This window comes from Pomacea canaliculata, linkage group LG1, assembly GCF_003073045.1.
Source record: "Pomacea canaliculata isolate SZHN2017 linkage group LG1, ASM307304v1, whole genome shotgun sequence".
NCBI classification, from domain to species: Eukaryota; Metazoa; Mollusca; class Gastropoda; order Architaenioglossa; family Ampullariidae; genus Pomacea; species Pomacea canaliculata.
The window spans coordinates 25,694,489-25,714,075 of NC_037590.1; the positions used below are offsets into that span (position 1 = coordinate 25,694,489).

At 40.0% G+C, this 19,587-nt stretch overlaps 1 protein-coding gene across 1 annotated transcript in view; it reads right to left on the bottom strand.

Annotated features, from left to right (window-relative positions):
- LOC112575177 (RNA polymerase I-specific transcription initiation factor RRN3-like) overlaps window positions 1–19,587 on the bottom strand; it is a 45,656-nt gene that overhangs the window by 7,827 nt on the left and 18,242 nt on the right. Inside the window, exons 8-12 of the mRNA XM_025256848.1 lie at window positions 13,501–13,575; window positions 8,905–9,040; window positions 8,526–8,650; window positions 5,776–5,906; window positions 5,295–5,467 (exon numbers count right to left, since the gene is read on the bottom strand). Of these exons, the coding sequence (XP_025112633.1) occupies window positions 5,295–5,467; window positions 5,776–5,906; window positions 8,526–8,650; window positions 8,905–9,040; window positions 13,501–13,575 (640 nt within the window). The remainder of the gene's footprint in view (window positions 1–5,294; window positions 5,468–5,775; window positions 5,907–8,525; window positions 8,651–8,904; window positions 9,041–13,500; window positions 13,576–19,587) is intronic.

Sequence of the window (19,587 nt, forward strand, 5' to 3'; positions counted from 1 at the left end):
TAAAACAGTAAAACCTCTATATTAAGACTTGCTAAAATCCACTAAAACTGAGAGTTTGTACTAGGGAGATCAACTAGCTTACTTTCATTCTTACAAACATGACTTCAAGCACCTATAAATTCAAGTTCATTTATTTAAATGTTGAAATAAAGCTCTTAAAAAATATAGTGTCTTTCTTAATTGTCTCCGTTTTACTTGATTGTGCTTTTTCTGGAGTACTGGAGACTGTTTACAGATCTCTTGTTGAGAGCATCCTGACATTTAACATCGCTGCTTGGTATGGTCACCTCCTCGTCAAAGAAGGCAAGGCTGTCCAGTCATCAACCAGGCTAATAAAATTACTGGTACACCATAGCTGCCACTTTCTGACTTGTATCTTCATGCAGTCAGAAAGATGGTATACATCACCTCAGACCAATCACACCCTGGAAGACTTGGACTTTGCTGATGACATTGCCCTGTTGTCACACCGCCACCAAGACATGCAGGAAAAAACAAATGCCATCTCAGAAACAGCTGGAAACCTTGGCTTTAAGGTCAGCGTAAAGAAAACGAAAAGTATGAGAGTGAACGCAAGAGTCCAAGACAGCATCAAACTAAATGGAGAAGAGATTGAGGAAGTTGACAGTTTCACCTATCTTGGGTCCAAAATGTCAAGGTGGGGGGATTGGTATTTTACGCCGTGTCAGCAACTAAGGCTATATTACGGCAAGCAGCCAGCCCTGTAAACAGATGCCACGTGCAGAGAAAGAACAGCGTGCCCGAGAAGAGAAATGAACTCTGGGCAGCCAACCTTCACTGTATTGGTGACAGGCGCTAACCGTTGCGCCACCCGACCGCTTTCCAAAATGTCAAACGCCGGGGATGTGGAGGTGGAGATTTGAGCCTGACTCACCCAGGGGCACATGGAAGGCAAAAAACATCAGTCAGAAGAACAAGCCGAGAATCTTCAAGTCAAATGTGATCAGCACCCTCCTTTACAGATCAGAATCATGGAAGATGACCAAAACCATCAGTAACAGACTTGACGTCTTCCAAAACAGATGCCTCAGGCGCATACTTAACATCTTTTGGCCAAATACCATCACCAATGAAGAACTCCACTGAAGAAGTAAAACCATGTCCATCACCACACAGGTTCAACAAAGGCGTTGGCGATGGATTGGAACATGTGCTCCGCCAGCAGACAGCAGACCTCTCCAGAGTCGCCCTACGATGGACTCCAAGGCAGCCGAAGAAAACGAGGCCGCCCAAAGAAAACTTGGAGAAGAACAGTGGAAAGGAAGATGAATGGAAAGGGCTGGACATGGGGTCACCTAGAGCGGGTTTCAGCCGATCGACATCGGTGACAGACTCTGGTTGAGGCCTTACGTGCAACCTGATGCACGAAGAGGATTAGATAGTGCTACATCAACCCTGTTGGTTTCTGCAACTGTATCCCTGGTTGAGAAAAGAAAACCCTTTTCTCTGATGCAGTCTCCGCCAGCTATTCCAGATTTTTTTTTTCCTGCTGCAAGTAATTCGGGTATAATCAACTGGTTCTGTCACAGTGTTACACTGTGAAGCAAAGCACCGTCAGCATGCCACCAACACAGCATTATGTTGCGATCTTTTTACCATGGACTAAGGAGCTTGTTTTTTGAAAGCTGAAACATATGCTGGCTACTCTTCTGATTGGCAAACTTGGCTCTGGATCAGAAAACTTAAACTTTTGGCCCTGTGTGCTGAGGTTTAACCACTACAAAATGGAATAGGGACAAGCACTGAACAAAAACAAGAACAGTAAAAAGTGAGGTAAAGGACATCGGAACCACATGGGCCTAAATGAAGGGGGCTGCCCAAAACTGGGTCCGATGGCGAGGTGTTGTTGCGACCCTATGCTCCTTAAAGGAGTAACAAGGAATAAACTAAACTAAACTGAACAAAAACACTAGCCATCTTAACATGGCATAAAAATATAACTGCGCAATAAAACAATGGCATATAACTTTACATGTCGAAGAAGTCAGAAGGTGAATGTTTATACTTTGATGCTCTCAGGTAAATATTTGACCAAGAAACCTATAAATGTTTAGAAAGGAGAAAACTCCAACTTTGCAATAAAAGTAATGAAAATTGCAAATTTTCACTCTGGTGACAGCAATAATCCAAAATCATTAACAGTTTACTCTTCTCGGGTTTTAAGAGCAGAGCCACGATTGTGCTCTGCTGGCAAAGCCACAATCATGGCTTATCGTGCTAAAAGGGTTAAAAAAAAAGGAGGGGTGATTTAGAGGGGGGCAGAATGACTTAGAGACACTATATCACAAGTCTCTGTACAACAAACAGGCTACAATTTTAGCTGATGACTCTCATCACTATGACAGGAATTCAACAACAGAGGCATGGACAGAAGTAGTTGGTTTAGAGTTTCCCAAGCCAAAACCACACAATCTCTGCACTCTTTTATTCCAGCGGCAATCCACATATGTAACCAAATCATGGGTAGGATGCATCTTTGAGTCAAGGTTCTCACACAGCTGGCTCCTGTTCCCAGAATGCCAGGTCTTTCCAGTTTTGTTTCCACGTATGTTTATATTTAATTTTATACTTGAGGTTTCATGTAATATCTGATGTATTATGTAACAGTAACATTGGCAGAAAACAGTTCCCTGAAAAGGAGTAATAAAGATGTTTTGTATTTGTATTTAAGTCTCTGTACACACCACCTGCACCCTCTTAAAGTTACCATTTCTTTCCTCACCCCCAAACAACAATGGATTTTTGCCCCTGTTTCCTCATGCCATTGTGACTTATTTTTAGCCAGCCTCTTTAAGTTATCCCTGATTGTGATGAGATCATCCATCCTCGATTTCTTAACACTTCTGTGACAACAGTATGCAACTTGAGGAGATGCAAGCTTCAGATCCCCACAATACCGATCTCCACTTCTTCCTCCCTACACTTCGAACATCCCACGACCATCACTGCCATCCGCATGCAGAGGTGCAACACCAACACCTGGAGCTCACATCTCCTGATAGCGTCACTTGCCTGTAGCATCTTGGAAATGAAAGCCAGCACTTGTGACCTGCTATAGCAACTGTCATTGGTCTGTGGAAGATCACCACTGACAGCCAGCACTTTGACCTTGAGACATGTCTGGCATCACATCTGTTGCTCAACTTCTTGACTTCGACCTCATCTGTCCTGCTACCATCTCTATATATGAGATAGCGTAATTGGATAGTGTTGTCCCTATTTTCAAAGCTACATCTTCATGCTCTCCCTGACCATTGAAGATAATCACACCTTTTAGTTAGCCTTATTCCTCTTTTCCAACCTTGTCCTACCATGGTATGATATCACACCTTTGCTATCACTTACACCTATGGTTGCTTTTACTGCTTGCAGCAACTGCTCTTCACCGTTAGCTCAGCTAGCTTGAAGTGCAGTTCACATTTTTCAAACCCTCTCTAATTTTTCTCTTTTCCTCTTTTTTCTCTTTCTATTCCTGTCTCTCCCTCTCTTCTCTCTTTTTTTCCCCTCCTTCCTAGCCTGTCTCCAGAGGACTAGTTCTCTCTTCCTACAATGCAATCTCTCTGAGCTCTTTGCCTTTGTCCCTCTCAGACACAGAAAACTCTGTTCCTATCCCTGCCATGGTAAAAATAACTGCACTAACACTATACTCATTGACCCAAACAGTTCTCCCACTTTGTTACTTGATCTTCTATGACTAAACAGTGGCTCTATAAGTGATCTAACTTCCCAATGACATATACTATTTGTTAAAAATCCCCGACAAAAATTTGTATACCCCATATGCAATAAGTCATGCACACACAAGAATGTCTTTTGTTATTCATAGTTTTTGTCTGGTTTTCTATTTTTCAGCTCCACAGAGACGTGTTAACTACCTCTCAATGGCATTCACTTTTCTCAAAAATGTTATCCGAATAACATTAACAAAGACATAAGACGCAGGACACCACTCATACACAAAACAATATAAGATTTACTACAACTCATTACATGCACTATTTATATTTTTGAATGTGATTTCTGAAAAACATCACGAAAAAGCACAAAGAGTCTGTCACAAGAATTTTTTTCAATAAGCATGTGACTTCTGGAGGAAAAAAAACTGTTAATGAAACAAAGTTAACTGATGTGAACTGGTAAAGAGACAACAATGAACAGGAACTGGTCATTTCGATCAAAAACTATATCTTCCTGTTTGTATAAACTTCTCTTCTGAATCAAACTGACTACACCACTCCACATAAGACCATATCATTCTAACAATGAAAGCCAGACTGATGCAGGCCAAAGCTAAATGAATACCCAAGCAGTGGCATGTTTCATATTAACATCTGCATGTACATTTAACAGGAACCTCTAAACTAAAGAAAAATGATGACAAAGGCTATTTATTTTTTTTTAAATCCCAACAATGATTTCAGAGAAAATAACTTTTTTGGTGTGTGATTTGTTCTCTAAATTTGTTTTGCCAAGTGGGCATTTTTGTTTTGTAAGATGGTGGCTAAAATTGTTTGTACAGTGCATGGCTCTGTTGGTAATATTTGATGATAATAGCTACTTGAGTCATCTGAGATTGATTTGTTTTTTGGGCTGGATAGATCTGACTTTTTGGTTTTGGGACAACATAGTCATTACAATGTAAATTTAACTCAGGTGGGTGGTAGATTTGACTGGTGCAAAAATTGTTTGGGTCTCAATGATCAGTGACCCCAAGATCAAGCAGTCCTTTTCAAAATGTAATTAATTTATGAGTGTTCTGCAGAAAATCATAACATAGGATAAACGACTGGCCTTATCTTATTCAACCCACAGCTTCTTCAAAAAAATGTCATAATAGAGAACAAAACTGTCAGTCATAAGTCAGGTTTGGGAGGTAGTTGTAATAAATGTGACATTTATGTAAATAAATACATCTGTGAATAATTTTTTACCATAACTTAGAGGAAGTTACAATTAGGAAGGTCTTAAAAAGGAGGTTTTACTGTACTTCAAAATCATCTATGATAAGTTCATGGTCTTTTCCTGGTTTATTTGAATGCTGAACAGAAACAATCACAGAAGCCAACCTAAAAATCGCTGCATTCTAAAATGGAATGCGGAGTCCTAAGCCATGATCGAAGATTTGCATTAAGTTTTTCTGGTGTATTATGAATAGATATCCTTATGCATGTGCAAACAAAGAGAAAAAGGAAAAAATTATTTCACATTTATAATCAAGTACAATAAGTTTGAAATTATCTGATAATGGCACATTATACTTAAAAAACACTTACCTAAATGCGACTCAAAAAGCTGATGGCCCCATACACAGAAGACATAAAAAATAGTTTGGCAGACAGCATAGAAGGGAGAATGATGAGTGAAGTCTGCATGACTTTCAGAACCAACCTGTTGCAGGTATTTGTTTGCCCACTGCATCATCAATTCTAAAGCTGACTTAACTGTGCTGCAAAAACATAGATATTTGGTTAAATAATATTGACACTTATATTAGTGCTGTTTGAGTTTTACTATATGTCTGGAAATAGTTTTTCTGTTATTTTTTGTGAACATCAAGCATTCATCAGTTAGGGCTAGCCCAAAAGGAAATAATTTGTTTGAATGTTTGCATGGAATTTTATCTTTTGAATTTAGTTCAGATAATTATGTTTCTGTCTGCTGATATTATTTATTTACCTTTATCTCATTAATCAGTAACTGTTCCCTTGAAGTTTTTCATTTCTAAAAGAAAAGAAAGGTCAGAAGTCACTTCACCTGATGTTCAAAAAGGAAGCCCTTGTCAGAAAGCTGGCAATGTAGCCAGCGGCAGACTTTCTAAAAATAGTCTGTGTTGTTGAGGCATTTGTTTTTCCCCACAAATACTCAATGAACCTTTCACACAAAGGCTGCACAAAATGAAGACATCATTTCCAGTTATTCCAGATGATATATCTTGCAATTTCTTTTGTACAGGTCTCATAGTTGGTGTGCTAAGACATTTTATGAGTCAGTAACAGCCCATATTACTGCAAGTTAAACTACCCATGTACACACAAAGCAAAGTCAAATGCTTAGTGGACCCCTCCAAACTATTTCTGACAACAGTAAAGTAGTGCAAGATTGTCTGATTTGCTCATGTGACCTGGAACAAAACTGTTTAAAACCATCCTTCAGAGTACCGAAGTGAACATAAAATAGTGGCCTGAAATTACCATTCTAGACCTTTTTGCCAACCCCAGAAAAGGCCACTTGTCAGCCGTTGCATCCATGAAGTCTTCCCAGCAATCTATGTGGGTCAGTAGACTAAATAACAACTGAAAAATTGCTCTACAAATTTTTTTGTATTAACAATTTCAATATGCAATGCTGCTACATTAGAGTTACTACTGTACATCTTTTATAAGTATAAACACTGGTTACACTCCACTTACAGAATGTCAGATATTATAAGTCATTTCAATAACGGTCATCTATATTTAGACATATGTTTATTAAGTGCAATAACATGGCTGAGTAGACTAATAGGGGGATAAATACAGCACATGATGGTGAATACAGTAAATGAACATAAATGATGATGCAGGAGATGCTACTAAGACTAGCTGCAAGCACCTGGTTTGCACTCTAAAGGGGTATAAGGACCATAATCACATGGTTATAGTGAAATACACAGATCAAAATTCCCTAGGGTAGGTATTTAACAATACTTGGGCAAAGTTCAGAGTCCACAGAACTGTGGGGCTTGTGACCAACAAGTCTACAGCCAAAACATTGCTGCTGCATGATCACCAAAAATTGTTTGAGCCATTGTTTAAAAGGCAAGTATCATTTTCCATAAAAACTTATCACAACTCCCTACATCATCACCAATAGGAAGAGTTCAAGCAGAAGAGGCTCTACCTACTGCCCATCTACTCAAGCAGCCTATAAATGGGAGCTTTTAAACAACAGAAATAAAAAGATCTAAGAGACATACATATGTGGAAAAAAATGTGTAGTTAAAAAAATATATATACAGACATAAAATTTCACTTTGAGCACTATTTTGAGTACTGTGATGCTAACCAAGATAGGTTAGGCTAGCTGAGTTTCACATCGTGCCAGTGACTACATCAGGGTGAAAGATGGTAATGTTAAATTCAAAGGTTGCAAAATAAGAAAACCCCAGGTAATGTATAACTGTCTACTAAATATCTATTCTATCTGCTAGATATTGTCTGGATATATGAATTTATTTTGATAAGTTAGTTCCTGCTAGATATTTTCTGGATATATGAATTTGTTTTGATAAGTTAGTTCCTTTCTAGTGTTTTTCATCGTCATGAGAAAGTTTTTCTCAACCAGTGCCCATTTTGCATACTGTAATCTGAACAGGGTAGTGTCACAAAACATATCACGCTGCTTATAAATAAATAAGGGAAGAAACTCTTGCATGGTACCTTTAAGCATTGTTCTATAATGAATTACTTGATAAAATATCTAAATTAGTCAACTATTCAGGTATTTGAGAGGCAATGAGTCAACTGGTTGTGCCCGAGACAAGAGCTGAATCCAGGGCAGCTAGGCCTCACTGTATTGGTGACAGACACTAACTATTGCGCCACTTGACTGCCCAATGTAGCTTCTTGACAGCCATCCATACTTGAGCAGAACAAGAAGAGAGACAAACCTCTTCCATGCAGCTTCTTAAACAGTTTAAAAAGACACTTGAATAAAAGAATGTTTGCCGAAGTAGGGCAGCAGCAAGCATGGTGATGAGCTTTCTTTCATGCTTGATGAACTACTCACCATTTGTCCACAAACAATTGAACATTTTGTTGACTGTATCACTTCCCTTGAGATAGTTTCTGAAGCAACGTCAGAAGGGATGCAAAAAATATACAGCAGTCACATAGAGGGAAGGAGGATTATATATGTCATCTGTTTCCAATATTTTATACAAATCTGTTTTCCCTCACCTGCTTTCAATAATTTAATTCCACATAATCTGACAGAAATATAGCTGTTTGGAACTCTTAATTATTATGCCTTATCACATGCCAATTAAGACTGGAAGTGTGTGCCTGGAATATCTTGGGAGTTTTCCTGAACCAGAACTAGGTTACCATCTGGATCAGTGAGTTATTCTTCTTGTTGAACTCTGGCCAGGTGAGTATGCGAACTGAGTTCCAGGAAATATTGGATGAGTGCTCAATCACATGACCATATAAGGACCATATAGGACCAGGACATGAGATGCCTGGGATTTTCCACATGCATTTCTCAAATTATTCCATCATCTCATCGTTGTTGGATAGCGACAAGCATAAAGAACCTGATTCCTATAGAAGAACTTGGGGTCTGGCAGATGTGCTTTTTGTTTTGCCATATCAACAGTTTGTGGAGAAATAAAAATAGCTCTTCCTCTACAAACTGGTGTTATTCTTCCATGACTGGCCCATCTATGAGTAACTATGTCGGGACTATATTCAGGATAATGTGATTTAACTAATCCATCAAACTTTTCAGATGTGACAAAAGTGTACCTGTTTAAAACTGCAGATGTAAAAGAGAAGAAACTGAGTATGATTAGACGCATGTGTGATGAAAATAAGCTTGTCAAACACAAACAACAACTCCCGGAACAGTTTTTTTGTTTCTTCCCAGTCATCTGAAACAGAGCAACAAAGAAATATTTTGAGTTATACACAAATGATTAAATTCCTTTTGATTATGCACTGAAATATCTAAAATATAAGAATCCATTTATTGACCAAGTGATAGTACATGGGGAATTGGACTTGATGGTCGCCAATTATTTGATAAACTCACTCTTATGCACAATTACTGCTATTTGATTGTGCAATGAAAATGAATTGTAAATAAAATGATTTATGCTACACGCACAATCCACTCAAATCTTACCTTGGCCACTTGGGTAGCATGTGTGATAAATATGAGCTAATACCAAGTCCATCATTGTATCTAATCGTTCAGCCTCCTCATGTTTCATACTGTATGTTATTTCTTGGTAACATTTTTGCTGCACCTTTTCACCACACTGAAAAAGGTAAAATGACAAACCATATGGATATTTCATTACTTCCTTTATTTTAAAAAAAGTCTTCACTGTTATAAACAGCAGAAGAGATAAATAAATGTCCCAAAATATGTTCCTTCAACACATTAATTTCTTTTTTAAATGCTGTTTTGATCACTCTTATGAGGACCCGGTCCCTATGGTATGCAAAATGGCACTTGGTGTAAAAAGCAACTTTAGTTTGACTAAGAGACTATAAGCAGTGTGGGGTTAGAGGGGAAGGGGTGGGAGTTGTGTGATAAAGCACAGAACCGAGCATGTGTAGTCATAAGTTTGCATATGCAAAAATGGTGGAGGAGCAATATCATGATTGTGATAAGGCAGGGATGTTAATAAGGTGCATGGCACTGAGAAAATAATGGTAAATGTACAGAGGGAGAGGCATAGTAGAACTGGAGAGATAACTATCAACAAAGTACCAAAATTCCCACATAAAAACATTATTTGCCCATCTTAACAAATTTCCTCTGCAACATAGTTCTTCCAATTATAGTAAAACCTCCTTATTAAAACCTTCCCTTTTAACACCCCTTGTAAGTTAGTTTAGTTTTAGTTAATTCCTTGTTACTCCCCGAGGAGCATAGGCTGCAACAACATCTCACCAGCGGACTGGGTTTTGGGTAGGCCCCCTCAGTTGGGGCCATGTGGATCCAATGTCCTTTGCCTAGGTCTCTGATGTTTTTTTCCAAGTCTGCTTTGGTCTCCACCTTCCAAGTTACAACCCCCAAATTGTTCACCAATTCTATATAAACACTGTCACAAATTAAATGTGGTAGTGGTCAGCGCGAGGTGTCACCTGGCGCCATAAGCACTTTGATGTGGTACCTGACCCTGGCAGATATTTCTAGGTAACTATTGTATAGTGTATATAAGCCCTGAGTGACAGTGAGTGTTAGGAGTACTTGCAGTTGCAGTCTGAGTTAAGACAGAGAGTGAGTCGAGAGTTGTGGAAGCTGTTGTAGGCATGTGTTGCCGATAACTTAATTGCTGTGTCAGGCTTGTGTCGCCTGTAGTCAGCAAATGTCGCTGTGGTCACAGTTGTGAAGCATGTGTTGCTGTTGAAGTAGCAGGAGTCACTATTTTGCCAGTGGGTATACAAGTAGACCTGTTGTGCAAACTGTAAATTAACCTCTTTGTTCAAAATATCTTCAACTGCAAAGACTCAGTTTCTTGGAGAGGTTGGCACTGTAGATTAAGGACCCGAAATGAGCCATTGACGATGATACAAGCGCATGGTACTTAATCTTCATCACGCAATTTAAATACTGGACAACCAACCATCTTACTTTTCCTGTAACAAACACCATCTCTATTATGACTACCTCCCCAACCTTAATTACGATTGACAGTTTGCTCTATTGATACCTTTTGCAGAAGCTGCATGTTGACAAAAATTCAGTACATTTTAAAATAGACTGGCCAACCATTTACCCTAAACTACGATTTTCTGCAGAAATCACATTATAAAAAAGGCTGCTTGTTCATTGGGTCACCAGACATTTTGACAAAAACAAAATCACTCCATTCATATCTATCATCTGCCTGAGTCAAATTTACCCTGCAATAACTATATTGTTCCAACAGCAAAAGTAAGATTCATCCAGCCCAAAAGACAACTGATCTTCAATGACAGAAATGACTATTTTTTTTATATAAAAAAAACCTTTTTCATCATTATTCTTTAAAGGTTTTTATTAAATGTACAACTTAACATGAAACAGGTGCCCCTGCATGGTCATTCATTTAGCCTGGACCTGTGTTAATCTGACTTTTGATGTTGGGACAATATGGTCTTAGGTGGGATAGTATGATAATGGCAGGGTCAATTCAACTCAGGAGAGAGGTTGATATAGCTGGTACCATGTGGGTTTTGGTCAAAATGACCAACCCCTGTTCACTGTTGTCTCTTTACCAGTGAACATCAATGGATTGTATTTCATTAATGGCTTTTTTTCCCAGAAGTCATATATTTGTAAAAATAACAAATCTTGTGACCTATTATTTATGTTTTACACTTTACAGAAGTCACACTCATGGCCTGATTTTGCTTTTGCTGGATTTCAATCAAGTCTTAAGTCTTTACTCCAGTCTTTTAAGCAACTGAAATATCCACGTCATGATCTAAGGACAATTTGGAGGTGATGTTTATACTATGACCTTAAATGACATTTGTCATAGAGGTCTTTCTGTTCTCATGTTATGGAAGGCACCACTCAAAATGACTGAATTTTTCCCCTGTCACTAACACTAACTTGTGTTAACATTATTTAATCTCTCTCTCACACACACATACAGACATGCTCCCTGCTGTATTAGATTGCTGAGGGTGCACACACTTATACACCATGCTGTGAAAGACTGAATAAATGTGTTCCATGTCTTTGACACCCCAAACACTAGCTATTGGCAAATGTTTAATGTTGAATGTAGATGTATGTATCCATGAGCCCACACACACATACATTACATGTAACTAATGTTCTAGATCAGGGGTGGGCAAAGTTTTTTCTTTGTGGGCCAGTCTCAAAATTTTAACCTATGCGGCGGGTCAGTAAAAACCCATGCCAGGTAACTACACAACAAATCTAGTGATAATGGAGAGGACAATAAATGACTACAAATTGGCATTAACTTACCGAATTTGTGTAAAGTGAAGCTGTTTGAATTTGCTCCCAATAAAACTTTAAAACCAGCCTTTCCTTTGAAGGTAGCCTCCCTGATGCTCTCTAATGACTCCATCAGACATGTCAGCAGTGTTATTTGTTATCTTTGTACTTTGTGTTAGAATATTAGGGACTGCTGATTTCTAATGCTGTCGTACTTGATAAAATTAAATTTTAATCAAATTAAGGACAAATTAACCTAGGCTGAACTTGAAAAAAAAAAAAGTGCATTTCACATTTTGGCAGATGGGCCAGTCTTTATCTGACCTAGATGAACAGGTTTAAGGTTAGAACTGTACAAAGATGGGTTGAGTTAGAGTTAGGATTTAAGGTTTATCAATCCTCTCAACAGCAAAGCTAGCAATTTTTGGCTAATATTTTGTAGGGGAGCTGGAAAATGTTATTTATTTAAGGAATGTTTTGGATTACAAGGACTGCCATGTAACACGGCTGTTTCTCAGTTGTCATATATACTCATTCATGCAGAGTTTATCTGATTCCTCATTATGACAAGACTCTGTATGTATGTGTGTAATATAAAGCACTTCTGGTGTATTTTTTAATTGTAGTCAATCTATAGAAATAGCTTTGGCTAATTTTCTAATATGCTGCTTGGCACTATAATAATAAATAGTTAACTGTAGTATGTTGTCATTCTGATGCGTGGATTCTGTTCTTCTTAAGCTCTACAGTCTACACCAACTATTTCTTATTTTATTTTTCAATGTTCTCTAAGCACAGTCATGTATTAGATTACTAGGGATTCATGCATCTACACCAGTGGTTCTTAACCTGTTTGAGGTACCGAACCCACAAGTTTCATATGCACATTCACCGAACCCTTCTTTAGTGTCATCACAAATTGTGGGTGTGTCTTGACCTCCGTGGCGGAGGCTCCGCTGAACCCCTAAGACCAACTCACTGAACACCTAGGGCTGGGGTGGGCAATTAATTTTCACAAGGGGCCGCATGAGAAATTGGGATGGTTTTAGAGGGCTGGACAAATATAGTTAACTCAGTTTTACCCAATTTTGTATATATAGTATATATACTGGCGGGCTAATAATTACGCTTATCTACCGAAGGGTAGATTTGGATATCACCGTCTTACCGATTGGGAGTACAAAATCTACACCAGCATCACAAAGGATACGGTGAGTTTCTGTGTGAGAGGACAGATTCTGGACATAGTGGCATCTCGTGCGTAACAGTCGCTGATACTTCCCGTGCCCAAGGACAGAGTTATGCAGAGCATTTGAAGTACAGGACTTGTAACCTGTAGCTGTGCCACCGGTCATCTGTGCGTGTATGTGGATATCAAATGGACACAACGCCACGAATTGGATTACCGGATCGTCTGTCCAGTCAGCTAAGTGATAGTGAAGGCTCAATACCTCATGGGCAGTAGGGTTTAAACGTCGCATTTATCTTCTGTTTTATCTTCCTTTATCTAATCGTTCCATTTCTTTCATGTTAAACATTAAATGTTTAAAAAACATTAAATGTTAATTAAATGTTAAATTAATTAAACCGTTGGCCGGACCTTTTTGTTGAAAAAGGTGGAAGAGTGCGGCGAGCGTGGTTTACATGCTCGCATACATTCCTAACACACCCTTCCCAAAACCTTACATAGGGTTCGATTGAGCCCCGGTTAAGAACCACTGATCTACACAAAATATTTATTACAAACCAGTATATATATCTATATAGACCATAGAGGTGTCAATTTTTATAGCACAATAATGAAAAAATACCTACCACAAAATTAACATGATCCATCTCTGCATTTATGCTGAATTCTGCTTCTTCTATATCTTTACGTGAAGCCCTAACCTGCAAATGAAATGAATAGGTGATGAACTTTCTTAAACATTTCCCATACATCTGTAGCAAATAAAGATGACTGATAAGTATTTTGATAAATGTGCATAGAAATATGAAACTGGCTTTTCAAACTGCAAGTTGCTTTTATACACTGCTGAAGAAATTCAAACCATGATAAAACAGCTTTTTATACAAATATCTTCAGCTTCCAAATATTGCAACCCATATGTGTCACGGACCATTCTGTGCCTCCATGTTTTTAGGTTAGTTTAACCCCCTCGGTACTCATGAACTGTAAAGGTGCATATTTATTTTTTAACACTGTGCCAGCAACTAAGGCTATATCACGGCGACAAAAGTAATCTTAACTTTAAAAGTTTAGGGGAAAAAACCTTCCAAGTAATACAACCATAACATTCTTTAAAAAGTCAAAAAAAAGCCCCAAAAAATCACCAACAAACCAAGAATCAAAAGAAAACAAATATCAGGACATTAAATTTCTTAAATTTGATGATAAAGTCCTATCCTCCTTAAAAATGTAAAGACTGCTGCCAATGGGACAGACCTGAAGAAAGAAAACAAAGAGTTTTCTGTAAAAAAACTGTCATCGGATAGTCTGGAGCTCAGGACAAACAATCAAAATATGTAACACATTAAAATTTCCTCTACACCATGGGCAAACTGAACGTAGGCCGAGAAGAAAGGTTTACAGTCTGATGAAACAAGTGAATATAATTTGCCAGGGGACTGACATGCAGCCTTGGCAGCCTGGTCTGCTTGAACATTGCCTGGGATACCAGGATGGCCAGAAGCCCAAATAAAAGCAATGTCCTTGTTTTGCTGAATGAGTACTGCATGAATTTTATGAATCTGTACCACAAGAGGGGGGTCAAAATCATTGGAAAAGAAAACTTAGTGGGCAGAAAGAGGGTCTGAAATAATCAAAAAGTTGTGCTTCAAAGAGTGGTGAACATGCTGCAAGGCAAGCAAGATGGCATGAAGTTCCGTCGTGAAAATAGAACATCCGTCCGCCAGTTGCACTGAAGCAACCCATTGCGGTTGGCAGGATGGAACTGCTGCCGCAGCAACTGAGCCACCACTTGGGCCTTTGGAGCCATCTGTAAATACAGAACAGAATTCAGGATAGTCAGAAAGGAGTTCATGAAAATGTTGAAGATAGAAGTAAAGGTGGATAACCTGTAGTTGAGAATGAGTGAGAATGTCACCGGAAAAAAGGTTAACAGTGACACAAAGTATTTGGTGAATGTTCAGCCGTAGAATGTACAGTGAGAACAAGGTTGGTAGAGTACTCAGACTCGAGATAGTGAAGGAAGAAGACGTGTCTGAGTCATGATTTGTAAAGCTTCCTAATGAGGTTACTGAGGTTCCCGCAATACCGACCATTGGGGAATTAACATCGCCTAGATGAGTTATGACAGTTTTTGTTGGGTTTTTGTGTATGGAATGTCATACAACTCATGTAGATTTTAAAGTTGTAAACATGAACATATTGAGAGGAAGTTGTGTGGATTAGAAAATATGGTTGAAAATAGAAGTATAGTGTAACTTCCGAATGACAAGTTTTTTTTCGTGTACGGGCAAATTGTGTTGGAGCCCTTCTGAAGAAGGAAGCCTCACCTCCCTAGACCATTCCTCGATCGCCTTCGGTAAAACCCCCAGCAGTGGGGGTGCGCTTGGTGCGCCATTTGGTTCGTGATGTCACCTTGGAGTACTGCTACTCTGACTGCAGGAACCTCCTTCCCGATATGGCCATTGTGTACAGCCTTGGTGTGTAAACTGTCGGCCTCGTTATGTCACCGTGGAGTACCCCTGCTGTAACTGTGGAATCCCCCTCCCTGACACGGCCATTGTGTATGGCCTAGGAGTGTCATCCGTCGCTGAGCTACACAGAGCGACCAACAAGTTTTCCACCGCCTCTAGTAGATTACCAGAGTGATTTGTGTTATTCATATTCCAACTGGAGATGCAAAGGGCGACAACCCTACGCTAGAGTATGGTTACAGGTGACTGATATGTTGAAGAGGTACTGAGAGAAAGCTTAGCAAGGGTGTGTAGGTGACTCAGTATGCATGGTTTGGAACTGATACACCGCAGACTAGAACATAGGAAACTGTTTTAAGTTATGAACTGAGATATTGATATACCTATTTAATTAAAAGTAGAGACGATTGCATTACCAGATGTTTACTTGTTATAGATGGTTTTGGCCATCTTCTCTAAAGAACTGTGAGCTAAGACATATTTGTATTATTATCATCTTCGTTAGTATTCTATGTTGTAAAATCCTTAGCAATGTCATAACATGAAGTGGACAGCCTTAGGCAATCGTTTTTTGCATTGAAAGAACGCGTATGGACGTCGTGTGTGTTGCTCTGGAGAGAGCCGGCATCTGTGACAATATGTAAGGGTCATAATTCACAGGCAAATACAAAAACTGAAAAGGATAGTCTACTTGGATGTCTGTGGGGTTGTTTGTTGTTGGACGTTCAAGTTTTATGCCATGCCAGCAACCAAGGCTATATCATGGTGAGAGATGCTTGGTTGGTTGATCATTTTACGCCATGCCAGCAACTCAGGCTATTTCACAGCGACATAAAGTAATTTTGCCTTAAAAAGTTTAGGGGCAAATCCCCAAAAGTGATAAAACCACAAAATCGTAATCAATAAAAGCCAACACAAGAAGAAAAAAATGATGTAAAAAAAGTGAGTAAAGTGTAAAAAAACAAAACCCCAAACCAAAAACTACTGGAACATAAAAAATGGACTTAAACAAGAAGAAAAAAAACTGCCACCGGATACTCTGGGATTCAGGACAAGTAATTAAAATATGTACCACCCTAAAATTTCCTTGACCCCATGGACAAATTGGTGGTGGTTCTCCTCATAAAAGGTTCTATTGCGTGGCAAAGGTGTGTCCTAAACATAGTCTTGTCAGATTCTTCCTCTCGCAAGTAGGGCTGAAGAAGCCTACTGTGGTTGGCAGGACACAACTGTTGCCACATCTACAGGGCCACCATTTGGCACTTTAGAACCATCTGTGAAGATGGAACAAAAACCAAGATACTCTGAAAGAAGTTCCTGAAAGTGTTGAAGAAAGATGAGGTCACTAGTGTCACCTTTTCTGAAGGCTGTGAGATCAAGACAAATCTCTGGAACTGGAAGTGTCCAAGGAGTAGCTGGTAGCAGAGGGAGAGGCTCTACCTGTTGAATATCTACTCCGGCAGCTTGTGAGGTGCAACACAGAATGATAAACAGCTTTTGCTCCTTGGTAGGAGTGGCATACAGGGCAGCACACTGTGGTCCAAAGACAGCACGGTAAGCAGGGTTTCTAGGGTGAGCTTTTAAGTGACAGACATAGGATAACATGAGTTTCAGATGACGGAGAGAAAGTGAAGGCTCATGACAGGCAACTGGCATGACAGCTTTTGTACTCCACAACTGTTTCTTTATATGCTTGGTTGTAACTGCAGTGTGTGCCTGTGTTCATCATTGATTGCTGTGTTTCTGTGACCGACTGTAGAAATCATGTCAAGTTTTGTTCTACAGCCGTTCTCCTGGGTGTTGCCTGCGTCAGCCATTAATTTTTCAGCTTGAGTATTCCGTACGTCTATCTATTCCTCTTCGTGCATCAGATTGCATATAAGGCCTCAACCAGAGTCCACCACCGATGTCAATTGGCTGAAACCTGCTCTAGGTGACCCCGTGTCCAGCCCTTTCCATTCATCTTCCTTTCCACTGCTCTTCTCCAAGTTTCCTTTGGGCGGCCTCATTTTCTTCAGCCATCGTAGGACGACTCTGGTGAGGTCTGCTGTTTGCTGGCGGAGCACATGCTGGCGGAGCACAATCCATCGCCAACGCCTTCGTTGAACCAGTGTGGTGATTCGGTTTCAGTTCTTCAGTGGAGTTCTTCATTGGTGATGGTGTTTGGCCAAAAGATGTTAAAGTATGCGCCTGAGGCATCTGTTTTGATAGACATCGAGCTTGCTACTGATGGTTTTGGTCATCTTCCATGATTCTGATCTGTAAAGGAGGGTGCTGATCATATTTGACTGGAAGATTCTCAGCTTGATCTTCTGGCTGATGTTTTTTTGCCTTCCATGTGCTCCTGAGTGAGGCGAAGGCCTGGCTGACTTTCGCCAGTCAGGCTCGAATCTCCACCTCCGCATCCCTAGTGTTTGACATTTTGGACCCAAGACAGGTGAAGCTGTCAACTTCCTCAATCTCTTCTCCATTTAGTTTGCTTCTGTCTTGGACTCTGGCGTTCACTCTCATACTTTTCATTTTCTTTGCCCTGACCTTCAAGCCAAGGTTTCTAGCTGTTTCTGAGAAGGCATTTGTTTTTTCCTGCATGTCTTGGTGGCGGTGTGACAGCAGGGCAATGTCATCAGCAAAGTCCAAGTCTTCCAGCGTTGTTGCTGCTGTCATAGTCATGGTCCATCTGATACCTCTCCTCTCACTGTCGGTGGAAGTCTTCATGACCCAGTCTATAGCTGCTGGCTGGATGTCTGCAAGCTGAGGGGGATCTGGTCTGTTCAGAACTGACTCAAAATGCTCCCTCCAGCGCTGTAGTTTTCCTGCCTCTCCCTCAACAACATTACCGTTCATGTCTTTCACTGGCACATCACTGTTCTTAAACCCGTTGTTTAGCTGTTTGTTTATCTTGTACAGTGTCTTCAGGTCATTTTTTCTCGCTGCTTTTTCTGCTTCATCTGCCAGTTTCTCTATATAGTATCTTTTATCGGTTTTTGTCATCCTCTTTACCTCTTTGTTTAGTTTTGTATATCTTTGTCTGAGTTGTTCCTTCAGGCGTTAAGATCTAGTGCTGTTGATTTTTGTTTGGCTGACTTTCTCTCTTCTATCTTCTTCCATGTCTCTTCTCTGAACCACTGTTCTTTCTCCATTGTCATTGATGGTACCGATTCCCTGCTTGCCCATGACATGCTCCCTGCAGGTGTTGTCACTTCCCACCTTGCACTGAGATCACTGTTGATGAGCAACACATAGTGGGCTTGAACGCTCTCTGAGGCTGCCTGGAGCTGATCGTAAAAAGCATCCTTGTCTTCTGCCTCAGAATCTTCTGTTGGTGCATAGCAAGCTAGCACTGTCAGCTTGGTTTACTTTGAATGAAATCTTGCTCTCAAAAGCCTGGGTCCATAAGTCTTCCATTCCAGCAGTGCCTTTTCAGTTTTCTTGTTGAGGAGTAGTGCTACTCCTTCAGAGTGCTGACCATCTGATCTTCCTGCGAACAAGATGTTATGTCCTGATGCTAGTCTCCTCTTTCCATGCCGGTCCATCTGACCTCACTAACTCCCAGGATGTCCAAGTTGTAGTTGTCAAACTCTTGACTAGTTGGTGCATCCTGCCAGTCTGGTACAAGGTCTGGACGTTCCAGCACCCTCAACTTTTGCTTCGGCTTGAGTAAATCCACTGTCAGGCGCCAGCCCCCTTTCGGATTTGGCCAGTAGTCCAGTCCAGTCTCCTGGTGTGCTTCATTACCTCCGCCATCTGTGGCGAATTCTCTGGTTTTAGTTTCGGCAACATGCTTTTTTTTACATGGTGGGGCTGTTAGCCCTACCACAACCTATTTTACCTCTAGGTGAGGTGTCCAGCTTAGTCGCCTCACGACATGCCTGGCTGGATGGCAGGGACCCTATTCTTACAATGCTCACTAGGCAAGCATACCCCAGGGTCCCACGGGCATTCCGTATGTACCGAAACATTTTCCTCTCATTGGAATACTTTGCTAGCATGCCGTTCTTTTAATTATAAAGGACTTTGCTGCTCGACATTTATTTTTGGTTTCACTGCATTTTTCTCCCACTTTTTTTCCCCCAAATCTACTGTTTAATCTGAGCTACAGACTTTGCATTTGCAGATCTTAAGTTATTGATGATGAGTGTCTCTGTGGACAAGAACTGGTTCTAGTTGCATATTTATAGAGCATAATAATGCTTTGTGAATCTGAGCTTCGAGCTTTAGATCTGTACCTTGATCTTGCAC